This window comes from Condylura cristata, unplaced genomic scaffold, assembly GCF_000260355.1.
Source record: "Condylura cristata isolate star-nosed mole 26May11 unplaced genomic scaffold, ConCri1.0 scaffold00027, whole genome shotgun sequence".
Taxonomy (NCBI): domain Eukaryota; kingdom Metazoa; phylum Chordata; class Mammalia; order Eulipotyphla; family Talpidae; genus Condylura; species Condylura cristata.
The window spans coordinates 3,538,080-3,552,054 of NW_004567128.1; the positions used below are offsets into that span (position 1 = coordinate 3,538,080).

The 13,975-nt window shown below is 46.6% G+C and overlaps 1 protein-coding gene across 1 annotated transcript; it reads left to right on the forward strand.

The window, feature by feature from the left end:
• Positions 1-11,651: 11,651 nt before the first annotated feature.
• Positions 11,652-12,914, forward strand: LOC101624805 (E3 ubiquitin-protein ligase Siah1-like). Its single transcript, XM_004690065.1, has one exon. It carries the CDS (start codon positions 11,652-11,654, stop codon positions 12,912-12,914), a length of 1,263 nt encoding a protein of 420 aa, XP_004690122.1.
• The last annotated feature ends 1,061 nt before the right edge of the window (positions 12,915-13,975 follow it).

The following is a 13,975-nucleotide window of genomic DNA, read 5'->3' on the forward strand; positions in this document are numbered from 1 at the left end:
CTGAATCAAAATTTTTTCAGTATTTAGAAATTGGAATATTTCAAATCCTATCTATATGAATAAACAAAGATATAGAGGTGTAGAAAAGCATACACTGTTTTCCTCAGTTTCACTGTTCTGTCCGAAGGGGGCCATGTTGACCGAACCAGTCCAGATCCCAAACTCTACAGAACAGGGCATAACGCAGAGAAAGTAGTTCTCAGTTCTGGCTCTCCCCTAGCTGGCTGCCAGACCAGTAACTGATCACTGGTTACTATACCTACTGCTGTACAATTTAGATAACTGCTTTCTCCACATCATAAAGTAGGTATTAGGCACTAGGGGAAAACTGCAGGTAATTATAACAGCCTTATAAAGATGAACGTCAAATGGAGACCAAATTGACTTGCCTTGATTCGTTCTCTATTATCTTTTGATACAGTCTGTGTAATATACAGTTGTTCCCTTAAAAGAAAACTCTTAATTAAAATTACTCCATTCTTTAAGAACTAGTCAGGCTTAAGACACTTTAAAAATCAGAGCTATGTTCTCAGGTTGAGGTATTTCACCATTTGTGAAAATACTTTGCTTTCTGTAAAACGTAGTATCATAGAGTCTAACACAGCTGGGCCTATTGAAATCATCAGAACACTACAAATATGTTAGGCTCCATGCAGACTCGTTGAATAAGAGAATCTGAGCATGGTACGGAACCCCATTCCCCTACATACACACACACCACACATACCAGCGAGTGATTCTAACATGGCTCCGTGACAAAACGGTGGGCTAGAAACTCAGGTCTAGAGCACAACTCAAAAGCAACTGAAACAACAGGAAAACGGGAATTTTCTCTCCGTGGGGCGAGTAGGAACATTTCTTCTAGCCTAGTGGCACCAGGGACAGGAACCACTCAGAATACACTGGCATGGAGTGACTTAGCAATGGCTCGGTTTTGACAGTGCCACCCTGACTGGTGAGATGTCACCAGGACTAAGAACAGCAGCAGGGCATAACGCGGGAAACGCGGCTCTCAGTTCTGGCTCTTCTAGTCGGCTGCCAGCCTCAGTTTACTCACCTAAAAAAGGGGAAAGGGCTTGGCTATGTGATTACTGCTGTTTTGGCACATTAGGGAGAAAAATACCTATGATGATACTTATGGACCTAGGGAAAAATTAATATAGCATTTTATATTTTTCATCACTCCATCAAACACCGTCTGGCAACCCAACATAGGATTTATAAAGGAAAGTTTGGAAATTTGTAATTAAGACAGAAATTTCATCCTATCAGAAAAATGAATCTCATGATCTGGCCCTAAGATATTTCTACAGCTAAATAAATCTTAGGCTGGAGATCATCAAATTTTTCTATACAGGAACAGATAGTAAAGATTTTAGGCTTTAAGGAACAAGCTACAGAAAATTTCTGCAGCATAATCTTTTATCTTTTGGTCATTTAGAAACGCAGAAAAGCAAGCTACTAAGAGAAAAGTTTCTGCATTTGGGTGAATCTCAGAGAACAATTCTGAAAAACATCCCCGGGTGTTGGGGTTTACCTAATTAACCTGCTGTGAAATTGACTGAGTTTTGTGATGTGTCACTAGGTGACATAAGAAGTTGTGTGTCCTGAAGCATGCAATGCGAGTGAGGGACCCAGCAGATCACCCGAAGATCTGGAATGTACAATGAAAACACGCTGAGGCATGCGAGGCCAACAGCTTTCAATCACTCAAAATACTTCACCCTCTCGTGGTCGCTCAAGCATGAGCGGTCACATTCTAATCTAGTTTTGATATCTGACCACAACATTCTTACCACCATAAAAACAGCCATACCTTGCACATCCAAGAACCGCATTAAACACAGACCTTTCTTCTCCCCAAGAATGTAAAATAGCACCCTGAGCTGAAAAAAGGGTGGTTCTCGGTCGCTATGCCTAAATGTCTTTGTTTCATTCCAAATGTTAATGCTGAGGGGTGAGGGGGCCCAGCTCAGTGGTAAAGTATTTGATGGCCAATGTCGGTGCTATGGTTACCTGGTAGTTTTCTGTCGCTACACAACAAACTACCCTGGGTCTTAGCAGTTTATTTATTTTTAAATTTTCCTCTTACATTTTAAAAGGACAGGCTTATTAGGAAAAGGAGAAAGAAAAGGACTATCCCCACCTGCATAGTCCCAGGTGGGCAAGAGAGTGGTGTGATCTTAGCAGTTTAAATCAGCAAACAGTTATTACCTCACCATTTCCATGGATCGGGAATTCAAGAGCAGTTTGGATGGTGGGTACAGTGACGGGTGCTGACGAGGTTGCATTCACGCTGTCCATGGGGCGCTGTCACCTGGAGACGTGCCGGGCTGGAGGTCCACTCGCAGGCTCAGTCCTGCGGCACTGGCAAGGCTCAGACCCTAGTGGGCCACGGGGACACAGCAGTTGGCCTCAGCAGACCAAGCGCTTCACCACCAGCAACCAGAGGAGCAAGAAAGCCCATGTATCTGTTTCCTCAGGCACTAGCGTGAGGATCCATGACCCAGATGGCTCAGGACACACCCAGTCACTGTCCCATGGTTTGGAGACTGGGAGTCGAGCAGCAAAGGTGTCTGCCGCCGGACGCTGCGCCCTCCGAGCTCCGCAGGGCAGACTGGCGCTCGTGGAATGCTGACGAGCCCCAGCACTCCTTGGCCTGGTGCCGGGCCGCTCGGACCCTCTGCATTGACGCAGCGTCTTCCCATGTGGCGTCGTCACACAGCTATCTTCAGTCAAACTGGATCGGGGCCACCCTACCCCACCTTTTCTTTTTTAATTGTGTGTGGGGCGGGGGGGGAGATGCAAAAGTTACCATCTTAACCATGTGAAGTAGATAGTTCATCATGGCTGAACTGCCACATATACTTACAATGCTGCTCAACAGCTCTCCAGCACTTTTATTTTGCAAAACTTCAACTCTGCACCCCTTGAGCAAGAGCTCCCCAAAGCTCCCTTTCTTCCCACCACCAGCCCCAGTCTCCGTTATTCTATTTTGTCTGACTGACTGGGTTACCTCCTATCAGTCAGCTCACAATATTTGTCGTTTTGTGACACTTGTTTCACTTGGCACAATGCTCAGCCATGTACTACATGACAGAATTCCTCCCTTTTAAGGCTGCAGATGATTTCATTGTATGCATAGGTCACATTTTATCTGAAGATGAACACTTGGCCACTGGGACCATTGCTTCTACGAATAAGGGCGTGTGACTATCACTCTGAGGCCTGTACTTATGGATGTGCGTCCGAGGGGCGACACTGGATCCTATGGTCGTCAGATTTAACATCTTAGGAGTTGTCAAACACTTTTCCTCAGTGGCTGCATTACTTTACAATCCCACCAACAGTGCTCAGTGACTCCACACCCTATCCTCGCCAAGACTTGCTAGATCGTTGTTTTCACCTCAGTCTCTATAGTCTCATTAAGATTTTAAGTTGCACTTTGCTAATGATTAGCTAATGTTTGCTCATATGCTTGTTGATCACTTGAATGTCTTTTTGGGAAAATGTATTTTCAAGAGTCTTTTGGCCATCTTTAAACATGCTATTTATTTTGCTGTTGTTGCTCAGTTGCAGGGTTTCCTAGTATATTCTGGATATTCCAGATGTTAATCTCTTACTAAATAGAGGATATGCCAATATTTTCTCCCATCCCCTCGCTGCCTATCCCCGCTGGCCCTCATGTGCAATCTGAAGTCTGACAGAGTCCCCTCCTTACGCTTTTGCTTTCCACATGTCCCACACCACCTCCAGGAAATCACTGTCAAAGCCAGAATCCCAGGGACCTCCACATCAGTTTTCCTTTAGTTTTGTCATTTTGCATCTTCAGGTTAGGTTGCTAAACTATTTTGAGTTGACTTTTGTGTACAGTTGTAAGATAAGCACTCAACTTCACTCCAATTGACTTTAGTGCGTTGGTTTTATATCCTGCATCTTTGCTGAATTGCTGAGTACTTTTAATATTTTTTGGTGTGGAAGCTTTAGATCTTTCATACAAGAATATGTCATCTGCAGAGATAATTCTGCTTCCTCCTTTCCAATTTGGAAACCTTTCATTTCTTTTTCTGACTAATTGCTCTGGTTGGGATTTCTGATACTATGTTGCATAAAGTGGTGTGAGTGGGTATCCACGTCTTGTGGTCTTAGAGGAAAAGCTCTCCGTCTTTCACTACTGAGTATAATGTCAGCTGTGGGATTTTCACATATGTGAATTTTCATGTATTATGTCAAGCCAGTTTCCTTCTATTCCTCCTTAGGTGTTTCTATCATGAAAGCTGTTGGATCTTGTCAAGTGCTTTTTCTTTATCAGCTGATCTGATTATGTGGCTTTTGTTCTTCATACTGTTAGTGTGTTCTATTACATTCATTAATTTTCATGTGTTGAACCACTTTTCCATGCCAAGAAGTCTTACTTGGTCATGGTGTATAATTCTTTTAATGTGCTATTGAACTGGGTTTCCTAGCATTTTTGCTGAAGATTTTTGAGTATGACATCATCTTAGCTAATTACATCTGCACTGATCCCACTTCTAAATAAAGTCACATTCTAAGTACTGTGAGTTAGGACTTTAATATCTCAAAACCCTGTAATTTTCACCAAAATACTCTCTTTTTTTGAGTTCTGCACTCCAGAGAAATTCTTTTCATTGGTTACAGAGGTCCTTTGGATACAAACTATTTGTATCTCTTCTTTGATTTTTCCTTCCTTGTGGAAATGAGCCTCTTTTATACAGTGAGATCATTTTTATTCAAGAAAATAAATAATTGGTTGTCTGAGTCAGTTCCTACTTCTGCCTTGGTTAGAAAACAAAGAGTTAGGGCCCAGATAGCACTCACACACTTCAGGATTCCTTAATATGACTTTTGAACAGATGGCTTGTGCCTTTTACCTCATTCTTTCCTTGTAACCCAGAAATGATAAACCTCCAAAGATCTGGATTGAGGCTAGTGAAAAGTCCAAATTTCTTACATCTCAGATGAATCCTATTTGAGAATCTTCTGAGCTCACTAGCCCAGTTTTCCTACGTAGACATGTTTACAAATGACCTTCACATGGTTACTTACGAGAATGTTTTGCTGCTCTCCAGGTGATTACTCTGAAACGTCCAGCAGTATATGGTCTTTGGTTGCTTCTAGGGCTCTCTCTATAGGAGGTGCCCTGCTGTCCTGACCTCTTTCTGCTGCCACTCTGGAGCTCTGACCAATTTCCCACAGCTTCGCAGACCATTTTCAGCATCTCACCAACTGAGCGCCTCCCACTCTGCGCTTCAATAGGTTGGGAATACATTTTGCACTGTGGTAACATTTTCATTTCAAAAATTAAAACTGCAGCACAGTTCTGAGGTTCGAAGAGTTGCTTGATTAGCTAAGGTAACACCAAGCCACACGTCTTCCAGATGAGTCACTTTGTGGTGCTTGTCACACTTGAGCACCTGATAAGCTGCTTCTAAAAATGAAGCACTGGCCTCTGGCATTTGTCCATGTCAATCTATTTCCTGATAAATGTTTCTGTTGGGATACTAGAAGGTAAAAGGATGACTTAAAACCAAACAACAGATTTCCCAAGCATCTTGGAGAGTTCAATGCTTATTTCAAATTCACTTCTCATTTACAGCATTGTCTGCTGGGGTATGATCCAGGTCACCCTGGCCAGTAAGAGCTGACCCTTAAACATTCAGGAAGACTTTGAACTGACTGACAACATGTGGGTGGCTTGAAATTGTCCAGGGGAGAAAAATACACAATGGGAATCAGTGAAGGCTAAAATCAGGGCTTTGCTATGATTTGTCAGTCACAAGCTGCAGGCCACAGGCTGCTGTGGCGGCTGGCACAGAGAGGCCGCCTCTTCCACAGACGTGTGTGCACTGAGTCCTGCAGAGGCGTCACAGGTCTTTGGAACTCAGTCTGGGCTTTGCATGCACAGGGAAAGCTCTGGTTACCCAGAGAGCCGCCTCTGCTGTCTTCTCTGCCCGCCCCCGCTTTCTCCAGGGCTTCGCTGTAACAGCCCTGGGGTGAGGATGGGAAGATTTCTGTAGGGGAGTCATTTTTCTGTATTTTGGGAAGTTGTGTCAATGTCATTAGCATGGTTTTTGCTTTGAATATTGGAATATTTAAAAGTAATAAAGGCATTTTCCTAATTAAAAGAAATCAGGGTGTTACTAGTACAAGATTTTGTCCCTTTTCAAAAAACTCACAATCAACATTATGCGTGAAATGCTAAATCTTTTTTTTTTTAAATAAAAAAAAATCTCAAATAGTATTTATTGTATTTCCTACTATCCAAACAACAATCTAAGAAACTAAATCTTGGTTAACAATTTAATCATTATAGCAAATGTTTCCATCTGAAGCAACTATTAAGCACTAAAATTACATAAAAGTGTCTGCAAATTGAGTACTGAAACTACAGTCCAAGGCTCTCCCTTAAGAATTCATACTTTTAAATGGTTAGTAAAATAAGAGGACAACATAGTTTTTAAAAGTGCACAAATCAGGCTCTCCCTGGTGGCACAACGGATTAAAGTGCCACATTATGAAGCTCTACGAAGCCACTGCAGCATGAGTTCTGTCCCCCACCAGGGAGCTGACCCCCAGAGTGCTGCAGACCTCCCCTGACCCGCACACTGCTCCCCTCATCAGTCAGCCTGTCCTGCTCCCCACTCTGTCTCTGGTGAATCCTCTCACCCACCACACCTCTGGCCTGTACCCCAGTTCTGTAAGCATAAATAAAAATAAAAAAGTGTACAAATCATGTCCTTTTTAATATGTCTTAACTCCCTCCCCTCACACACACTTTCTTTTTGGCGGTGGACTTTATAACCAATTTGAAAAAAGAAAAACAGAGAACATGAAGCATGGGAAAGTAACATGAACCATGAGGATGAGAAGAGAAGGGCGCGGGTGGCTGATGGCAGAGACTTCATGAAAAGGTGGACTGTGAGGGAGGTTTCAGTGCAAAGGAAAACAGATGATGGAGCAGAAGCAAGCCCTGGAAAGCAGCAGGAGGCAATCAGGAGGAGCCAGACCGGCTGCGCACAGGACAGGGAGGCAGCAGCTCACGTGTGCCCAGACCAGTCTGCGAGCCTTTCTGAGACACTAGCTCAAGGTGGCCTTCGAAATGAGGCTGCGAGAACTCCAGGGCAAGCTGGCACAGTCTGCGATCAGAACCAAAGATGTGCCTTTTATTCCCCGTTCGCCACTCTCGATGGTACCGAGCTCTGCTCATCTACATTTTAAAGCATATAACACAGAAAAGCAGCCATAATAAAGAATCGTCAACAAATAATCTAACACATCCTGATTTACATGAAACATGCACATAGGATATTCTGGGTGGCTGGAGTGAGGGTCGAGTGCCACTTCCACATGTAAATGCTTTCAAGAAATTGTTCTGATATGATTTCTGTGCAAGGCTTCCATACTCAAGGCTACAGCTACTTTTGTAATCAACCTTAACTCGTCATAAGAAACATAAATAATTATAACCTGAGCTTGATTCCTAAGAAAAACAAAATAAGGAAGAAATAATTTGGGGGAAAAAAAGTGTTCTCTAAACTCCAAGGGCTGGATTTTTAAGGCCCCGAGAATCAACTTTTCTAATAGAAATACTTTGTTCTTGCTCCATACCAGACACTAACCCTCAAAGGGATAAACAAGAATTGAACTTTTGCGTTTAAAATTTTCCAATAACCTGAATCTCACAGCGTGGAGGGAAAGAAGCGAGACACAAACGCAGCACCTTACAATTTCATCTCTGTAGAGTATGAAAGGCCAAGTAAAACTGATCTATGCTGTTAGAAGCCAGTCTTGCGGTAACCTTTGGTGGGGCAAAGGGCTTAGGGACAGGAAGGGGTAATAAGAGAAGATACTCGGCTTCTCCACCTGCCTGCTGTCCAGGCAGGTATGACCACTTCGGACAGAGCTTTCAAGCTTCACAAGTAACCTGCACATTGTTTCTTCTATATCCTGTACCTCAAGGAAAAGGCACCTAAATATTTCCCGCATCCTTAAACAGGATAGAGTCAGGATTACACTTTAAGAGACAAAGAGTGTCTGATGTTGGAAAACTGCTTCATAATAAAATTATTGAAGTCTGGCTCCTGCAGATGTTGGGGCACAGTCTCAGCAGGTTCCATGGGCAAAAGGCCATGCAAACAGCAGCCCCAGTACATTCCAGCCTTTCCAATGGGTGGCAGAATGTAGCTGAAGGAGACTCAAGAGGGTTAGAGAAGCAGTAGGAGGCCCCTGCCTCCTGTGACACAGCATATGTAATATTACAACAGGTAACATGAGGCCCTGGCCCACCCTAGGGTCATTTTCCCATAATTCAACTGAGTGGCCAACTGACTAAATAGACACCACCCTTTTAGAGCATGTCTTTGCTATATAATGAGGTTCACTAGCCGTGGGATCATAGCATCCTTGGTTTTTTGTGAAATGGTTTAAGTCATGAGTAACGTGTAGCTTAAGATCTCCCGAGGAAGAAGGCTTAGACGTTGACTTTGTTAAGAAGAAGGAAAGTACAAGTGTCCTGCTTACAAGTTTTTGCCTAAATTGTCCATCCGCTGGCAGGGTCCCCACGGCTGCCTACCCGTGCGGCTCCTGCCTTCCCACTGTCACTGCATTGCAGGGCTGTGCTGGAGAACAACTACAGCCATACTTGGTCATTCAAACATGCAAAGTATATTTCCAAAGGTCTGGTTTTCAGCCCGTTTCTGGCTCACAGCTTCTAAAACCTTGGAATTTCGTGATATTAAGCATCTTCTCATCTAATATTCGGGTCCTAGTTCTGGAAACCACTTCAGAGCATGACCTGTAAAGTGGGTGTCTCGTTACTCATACCCAGTTTCCACCAGTTGTGCTTATGTTAATAAACAGGGGCTTTTAACACACTGGTCAGCCCTGAACAGAGATGACGAAACTTTCAGGGTTACCTCCTCCTTTTTGGGGAGCGGTGAAGATTGAGTCTGTCATCAATGGCCTAGTTCATCATAGAAATCCATAAGAGGGGGCTCAGTTGGGGGACTGATGATCACATGTGCCGTAATGATGGCCCTAAACTCCTTTAGAACAGAAGGTCTTCTGTTGAGGACATCGCCCTTTGTATGTCTTCATCAGGTGCAGTTGTATCGTTTGTTAATAAACCAGTGATCTGGTAAGTACCATGTTCGCGTTCTATGAGCCACTCTAGCTATTTAATTGAGCTAAGGAGGGGGACGTGGGAACCTCTGATTTACAGGTGACAACCTAAATTTGCCATTGGCTTCTTGAGTTGGAACCTCCAGTGTACAGCTTGTGGCTACAAGAGCCTGGGACTATCCCTGGTATCTGAGCGGAGGACAGTTGGAGGACAGTCTTGGGGATTGTGCCCTTACCATGAACTCATTTCAGTATGAGCCCAATACTGTGCATCTTTACTGCAAGCCAGTGTGTGCACGCGCACACACACATGTGTAAGAGGCACAGCATAAATGTATAAATCTGAATCCGTGTCCCATGACACTCGGGGCTGCAGAGCCACCACGAGGTCCTGAGTCTCTTGTCTCTGGACACTGTGATCTTTCTAGGCCCCAATACTGTTAGAAGAGGCAGCACGCTCCCCACTCCCACTAAATGCAGCCTCCTTGGACTCGCTATGGGAGCCTCCGGGAAGCTGAGAAGTCAGGTAAAGCTAGATGGCACGGAAGGCAGGCAGTCTGAAGGGTCAGTTCTTGCTTCTGCTGCCCAAACTGCATGCAGGACTTGGAGGAGACATGTGAAGGAGAGTCAGTCGACCCATCGGTGACATGCCTGTGGAAGTTGTCCTTGGCAGAGACAACCATTAACGAGACAACAAGATGATGCAGCCATTACTTTGACCTGAACTTTTATTTTACTCCTTCTGTCACAGACTTGCCTGATCCATTTCACCCCCTTTCTTAGTGCCCCACCACCAGAAAAGACCTAAACTTGTGGCAAGCTTTGGAGCCTCACTGGCATTACTTTGGGTTTGGCTGGGCATCTGCCCACAAGGGGAAGAGAAATTTGGGGTGTTCATTGAAACTACTGGTAATACCCCCTTTCCTCTTTCTTTTCCATGCACACTAATTCCATTAAATATCTGTCACATTTGCAGCATGTGGGAGATGGCAGCACCCCATTTCAGAACATGCACCCAGTTCATACGGGGCCCCTGGATTCTCCTTGGTCAAATGCTAACAATACTCGGTAATAGTTGGATAGTCTACTGGCAAAACTACCCCACACGTGAGATAGTTAATACTGGAAAAGTAAGGGTAAAACAGCCCTTACTTCTGGGGATAAACAAAAATGGCATAATTTCAGGAAGGAGGTTCAGTCCTAAAGGCCGGAAGCAGGCAGGTAGAAGGAAGTTAATGTATTTCAATCCTCACATCACTCAGGCGTAGGAGGAAAATTTCATTTCTGTTCTCCACGCTAAAGAAAGGGTGAGATGGTCTCCGAATGCAGCAGTTTGGCTTTTATTAACCTGTCCATCACACACAAGTTGGAAGGTGCCTTGGGAAAATTCTGAGTTATTAGAAAGGAAGCTCGCTTCAAAAAGCTTACAGTGCTCCAGAGAATGTCAATGAGTTCCTCTAGTCTCTCTGGAGCATATTTGCAATCGAGTATCTAAGCCCTGTTCATTTTCTTCCACCAATTTTACCTCCTTGAAATACACATTGCAAATTAGAATATTCCAGGAGTTTAACAGTTTGAAACAAACTCATGATCAGAGACAAGAGTTTACCTTGAGGTTGCAGGTAAGCGAAAACATCAATGTCATATTTCCGAGTATTTGAAAATCCGAGTAAATGACAAGTGTCAGGTTCAGACCTGGCTGGTGCTGGAGTGGGGCAGGGACCCGTAAGTATGTGGGAGAGCTGGGTGTGGTTTTTACATAATCCTCACATGCAGCCTAACGCCTGGAATCCGCGTTCTATATGCCCAGGTCCTCTCACCTTGTCATCTTCCCATCCACCCCCTCATTTAAATGTGCTTTTCATTTCTTCCGTTGATTCCATTTTTCAAACTCTAGGCTTGGGAGAAAAATGAGAAGAGAAATATACTCATTATTTTCAAAGGCCTGAAAGTGACAGGAAAGTCTCCGCACTGAGGTATTAACGTCCCTGTCTGCCTGCGTGTCTGTAACCAGTGTGTCTGCTGGGCGGGAAAAGCACCTCCGAGGGCAGCGAGAGAGGGAAACTCAACAGCCTCCACACCACTTTCTTCGCCCTTACGCAACAAACGCTGGGTGTGACTTTCGTCACTGCTATGCCTCAGGATGCTGCAAGGCGGCATGGCGCCAGTCAGCGGCCAGGCCTCCCTCCACTGGGCGGGCTTCCGTCAGGGCGAGCCCCAGCGAGGGCGTGCTGCGCCCCCTGAGCCGCCAGGCCCTCGCCTCGCCACTGCCTGCGTCTGCGCTGGGGCGGCTAGGCCCCGGGACGGGCCTGGGCCGGCCATCAGGTCAGCCCCGAAAGCGCTGCGCCCTGGACGTCCCGGCTGGTCAGTCAACAGGGTCGCAGGGTGACGTGAGCCCCTTCCGAGATGGCACCTCCGGGCCACCGGCCACAGGGCAGGCGCGCGGCGGTGCGTGGCACGGGCGCGCGGCCAGGCCACGTCACACAGGCAGCTGTTGCGTGCAGCGTGGCATGTTCGGCAGTGGCCAATCAGGGGCGAGCTCCCGACGGGCAGCCAATGAGGAGCGCGCTCGGCGGCAGCCAGTGAGGGGCGCACCGGCTGAGGGGTCCATTGCCGAGCCCGCTCTCCACAGACGAAGAGCGACCGTTGGCGCCAAGCTGGAGGGTGAACGCCATCGTCTAGCTCCTCTGGGCGGGTTCTCCTTGCCCGACCTTCGCATCAGCCTTCACTTCAGCGAGTCGGCGGAGCCGTCCACAGTGGCCGGGGCTGAGGGCCAAGGCCGTCGGGGCTCCGGCCGGCGCCGGCCGAGGAGCGAGTATGAGTCAGAGTCCGGCTCGGCTTCCGGCTCCGGCTCTGAGGAGCCCTCGCCGCCACCGCCGCCGCCTCCGCCGACGCCTCCGTCGACGGCTGCCTCGACGAGCAGCTCGACACCCCCGGCCAGGCCCACCTCGCCTCCCAGGAGCTCGACGGCGTCGCCGCCCCGGAGGATGTCCACACTGAGCAGCACAATGGCCTCCAACAGCGACCTGGCCAGTATCTTCGAGTGTCCGGTGTGTTTTGACTACGCACTGCCGCCCATCCTGCAGTGCCAGAGCGGTCACCTGGTATGTCACGACTGCCGCCCGAAGCTCACGCGCTGTCCGACCTGCCGCGGCCCGCTGGGCACCATCCGCAACCTGGCAATGGAGAAGGTGGCCAATTCCGTGCTGTTCCCGTGCAAATACAACCCGTTCGGCTGCGAGTATGTGCTGCCCCACCAGGAGCGCGCAGAGCACGAGGAGACCTGCGACTACCGCCGCTACCCGTGCCCCTGCCCCGGCTCGGCCTGCCGGTGGCAAGGCCGCATGGACACCATCGTGGCGCACTTGGTCCAGCAGCACAAGTGCATCACCACCCTGCAGGGCGAGGATATCGTGTTCCTGGCCACCGACATCACCCTCCCCGGGGCCATAGATTGGGTGATGATGCAGTCTTGCTTCGATTCGCACTTCATGCTCGTCCTCGAGAAGCAGGAGAAATGTCACGGTCAGCAGCAGTTCTTTGCAATCGTGCTGCTCATCGGGAACCGCAAGCAAGCCGAAAATTTCATCTACCGACTGGAGCTGAACGCATCGCAGCGGCGACTGACCTGGGAGGCCAAACCGAAATCCATCCACGAGGGAATTGAAACAGCCATCAGGAAGAATGACTGCCTGGTTTTTGACTCCAGCACGGCCCAGCTTTTTGCAGAAAATGGCAATCTGGGCATCAGTGTCACCATTTTCAGGTGTTGAGCTGGCCAGCCAACACCTGCTGGCAGGACGGAGGGAGCCAGCTGTCAACATCTGCTGACCGGAGTGCAGCGGCCGGCCAACACCCGCGGATACATTGTATGAACCGCCCAGGCACCCAGATGCCTGCCAGCCCAAAACCTTCGGCGGTGGAAGCTCTGTACACACACCAGGAAATAAAAGCAAAGGCTGTTAACATTCCCTGTTGTATATTGTCAAAGTAATGTATTTAGCAATAAGAAAATAGTTAACTGGAAATAAATATGTATACACTGGGATGGGGTCTTAGCATTTGGGAAACGTAAAGCAATTCTGAATTTGTTGTATATTGATTATATTTGTTGTATATTGCTAAAATACTGGGTTTTACTGCTAAAATACTGGACCTGTGTAAATGTGTGTGTGTGCGTGAGTGCGTGTGCGTGAGTGCGTGCATGTGTGTGCATCTGCGTGTGTGTGCGTGCATGCATGTGTGTGTGCATCTGTGCGTGTGTTTCTCCCTTTAACCTACAAGCCAAGTTAAGTGATATTGGACCATCGCTTTTCCCCCCTCTGTATGTTTGCTAATTCTTACTCATTCTAAGTTTTCATTACATTAATTGGACTTTCTTTTCTGTAAAATAAAAACAAAGTGGTCTTGCCCTAGGGCCAGTGATTAAGAAGCCCATTAGAATGCTGTGGAGAAATTCATGACTCCCAGGTAGACATTTTAACAGTTTTGTTAAAAAATAGAGAACTTTTCTCACTTCTACTTCCTCCATATGCTGTATTTAAGGTTCACTGGGTCAACATCTTTCTCTATTGTAGCCTACATACAATATGTACTTCAGACATCCCAGAAAGCTCTGGAATCTGTATATGTGCCTAAGTAACTACCACATTTTCAACTGACAGAATTCAACAAATGCAGAAACTAACTCACTTTTTCCTTAGTTTCTATAAGAGACACAATTCTAAAAGGACTCCATCCTTCATTTGGAGTGAAGTATGGTGTAAAAGCAGGCAGGACGTTTGATTACAGGTACCTCCAGCTTTTTGAATGTGCCTGCTATGTCCGTCCACTT

Excerpts from the sequence above, each read along its gene's own strand:
- LOC101624805 (XM_004690065.1), top strand. The coding sequence starts at position 11,652 with ATGTTCGGCAGTGGCCAATCAGGGGCGAGCTCCCGACGGGCAGCCAAT.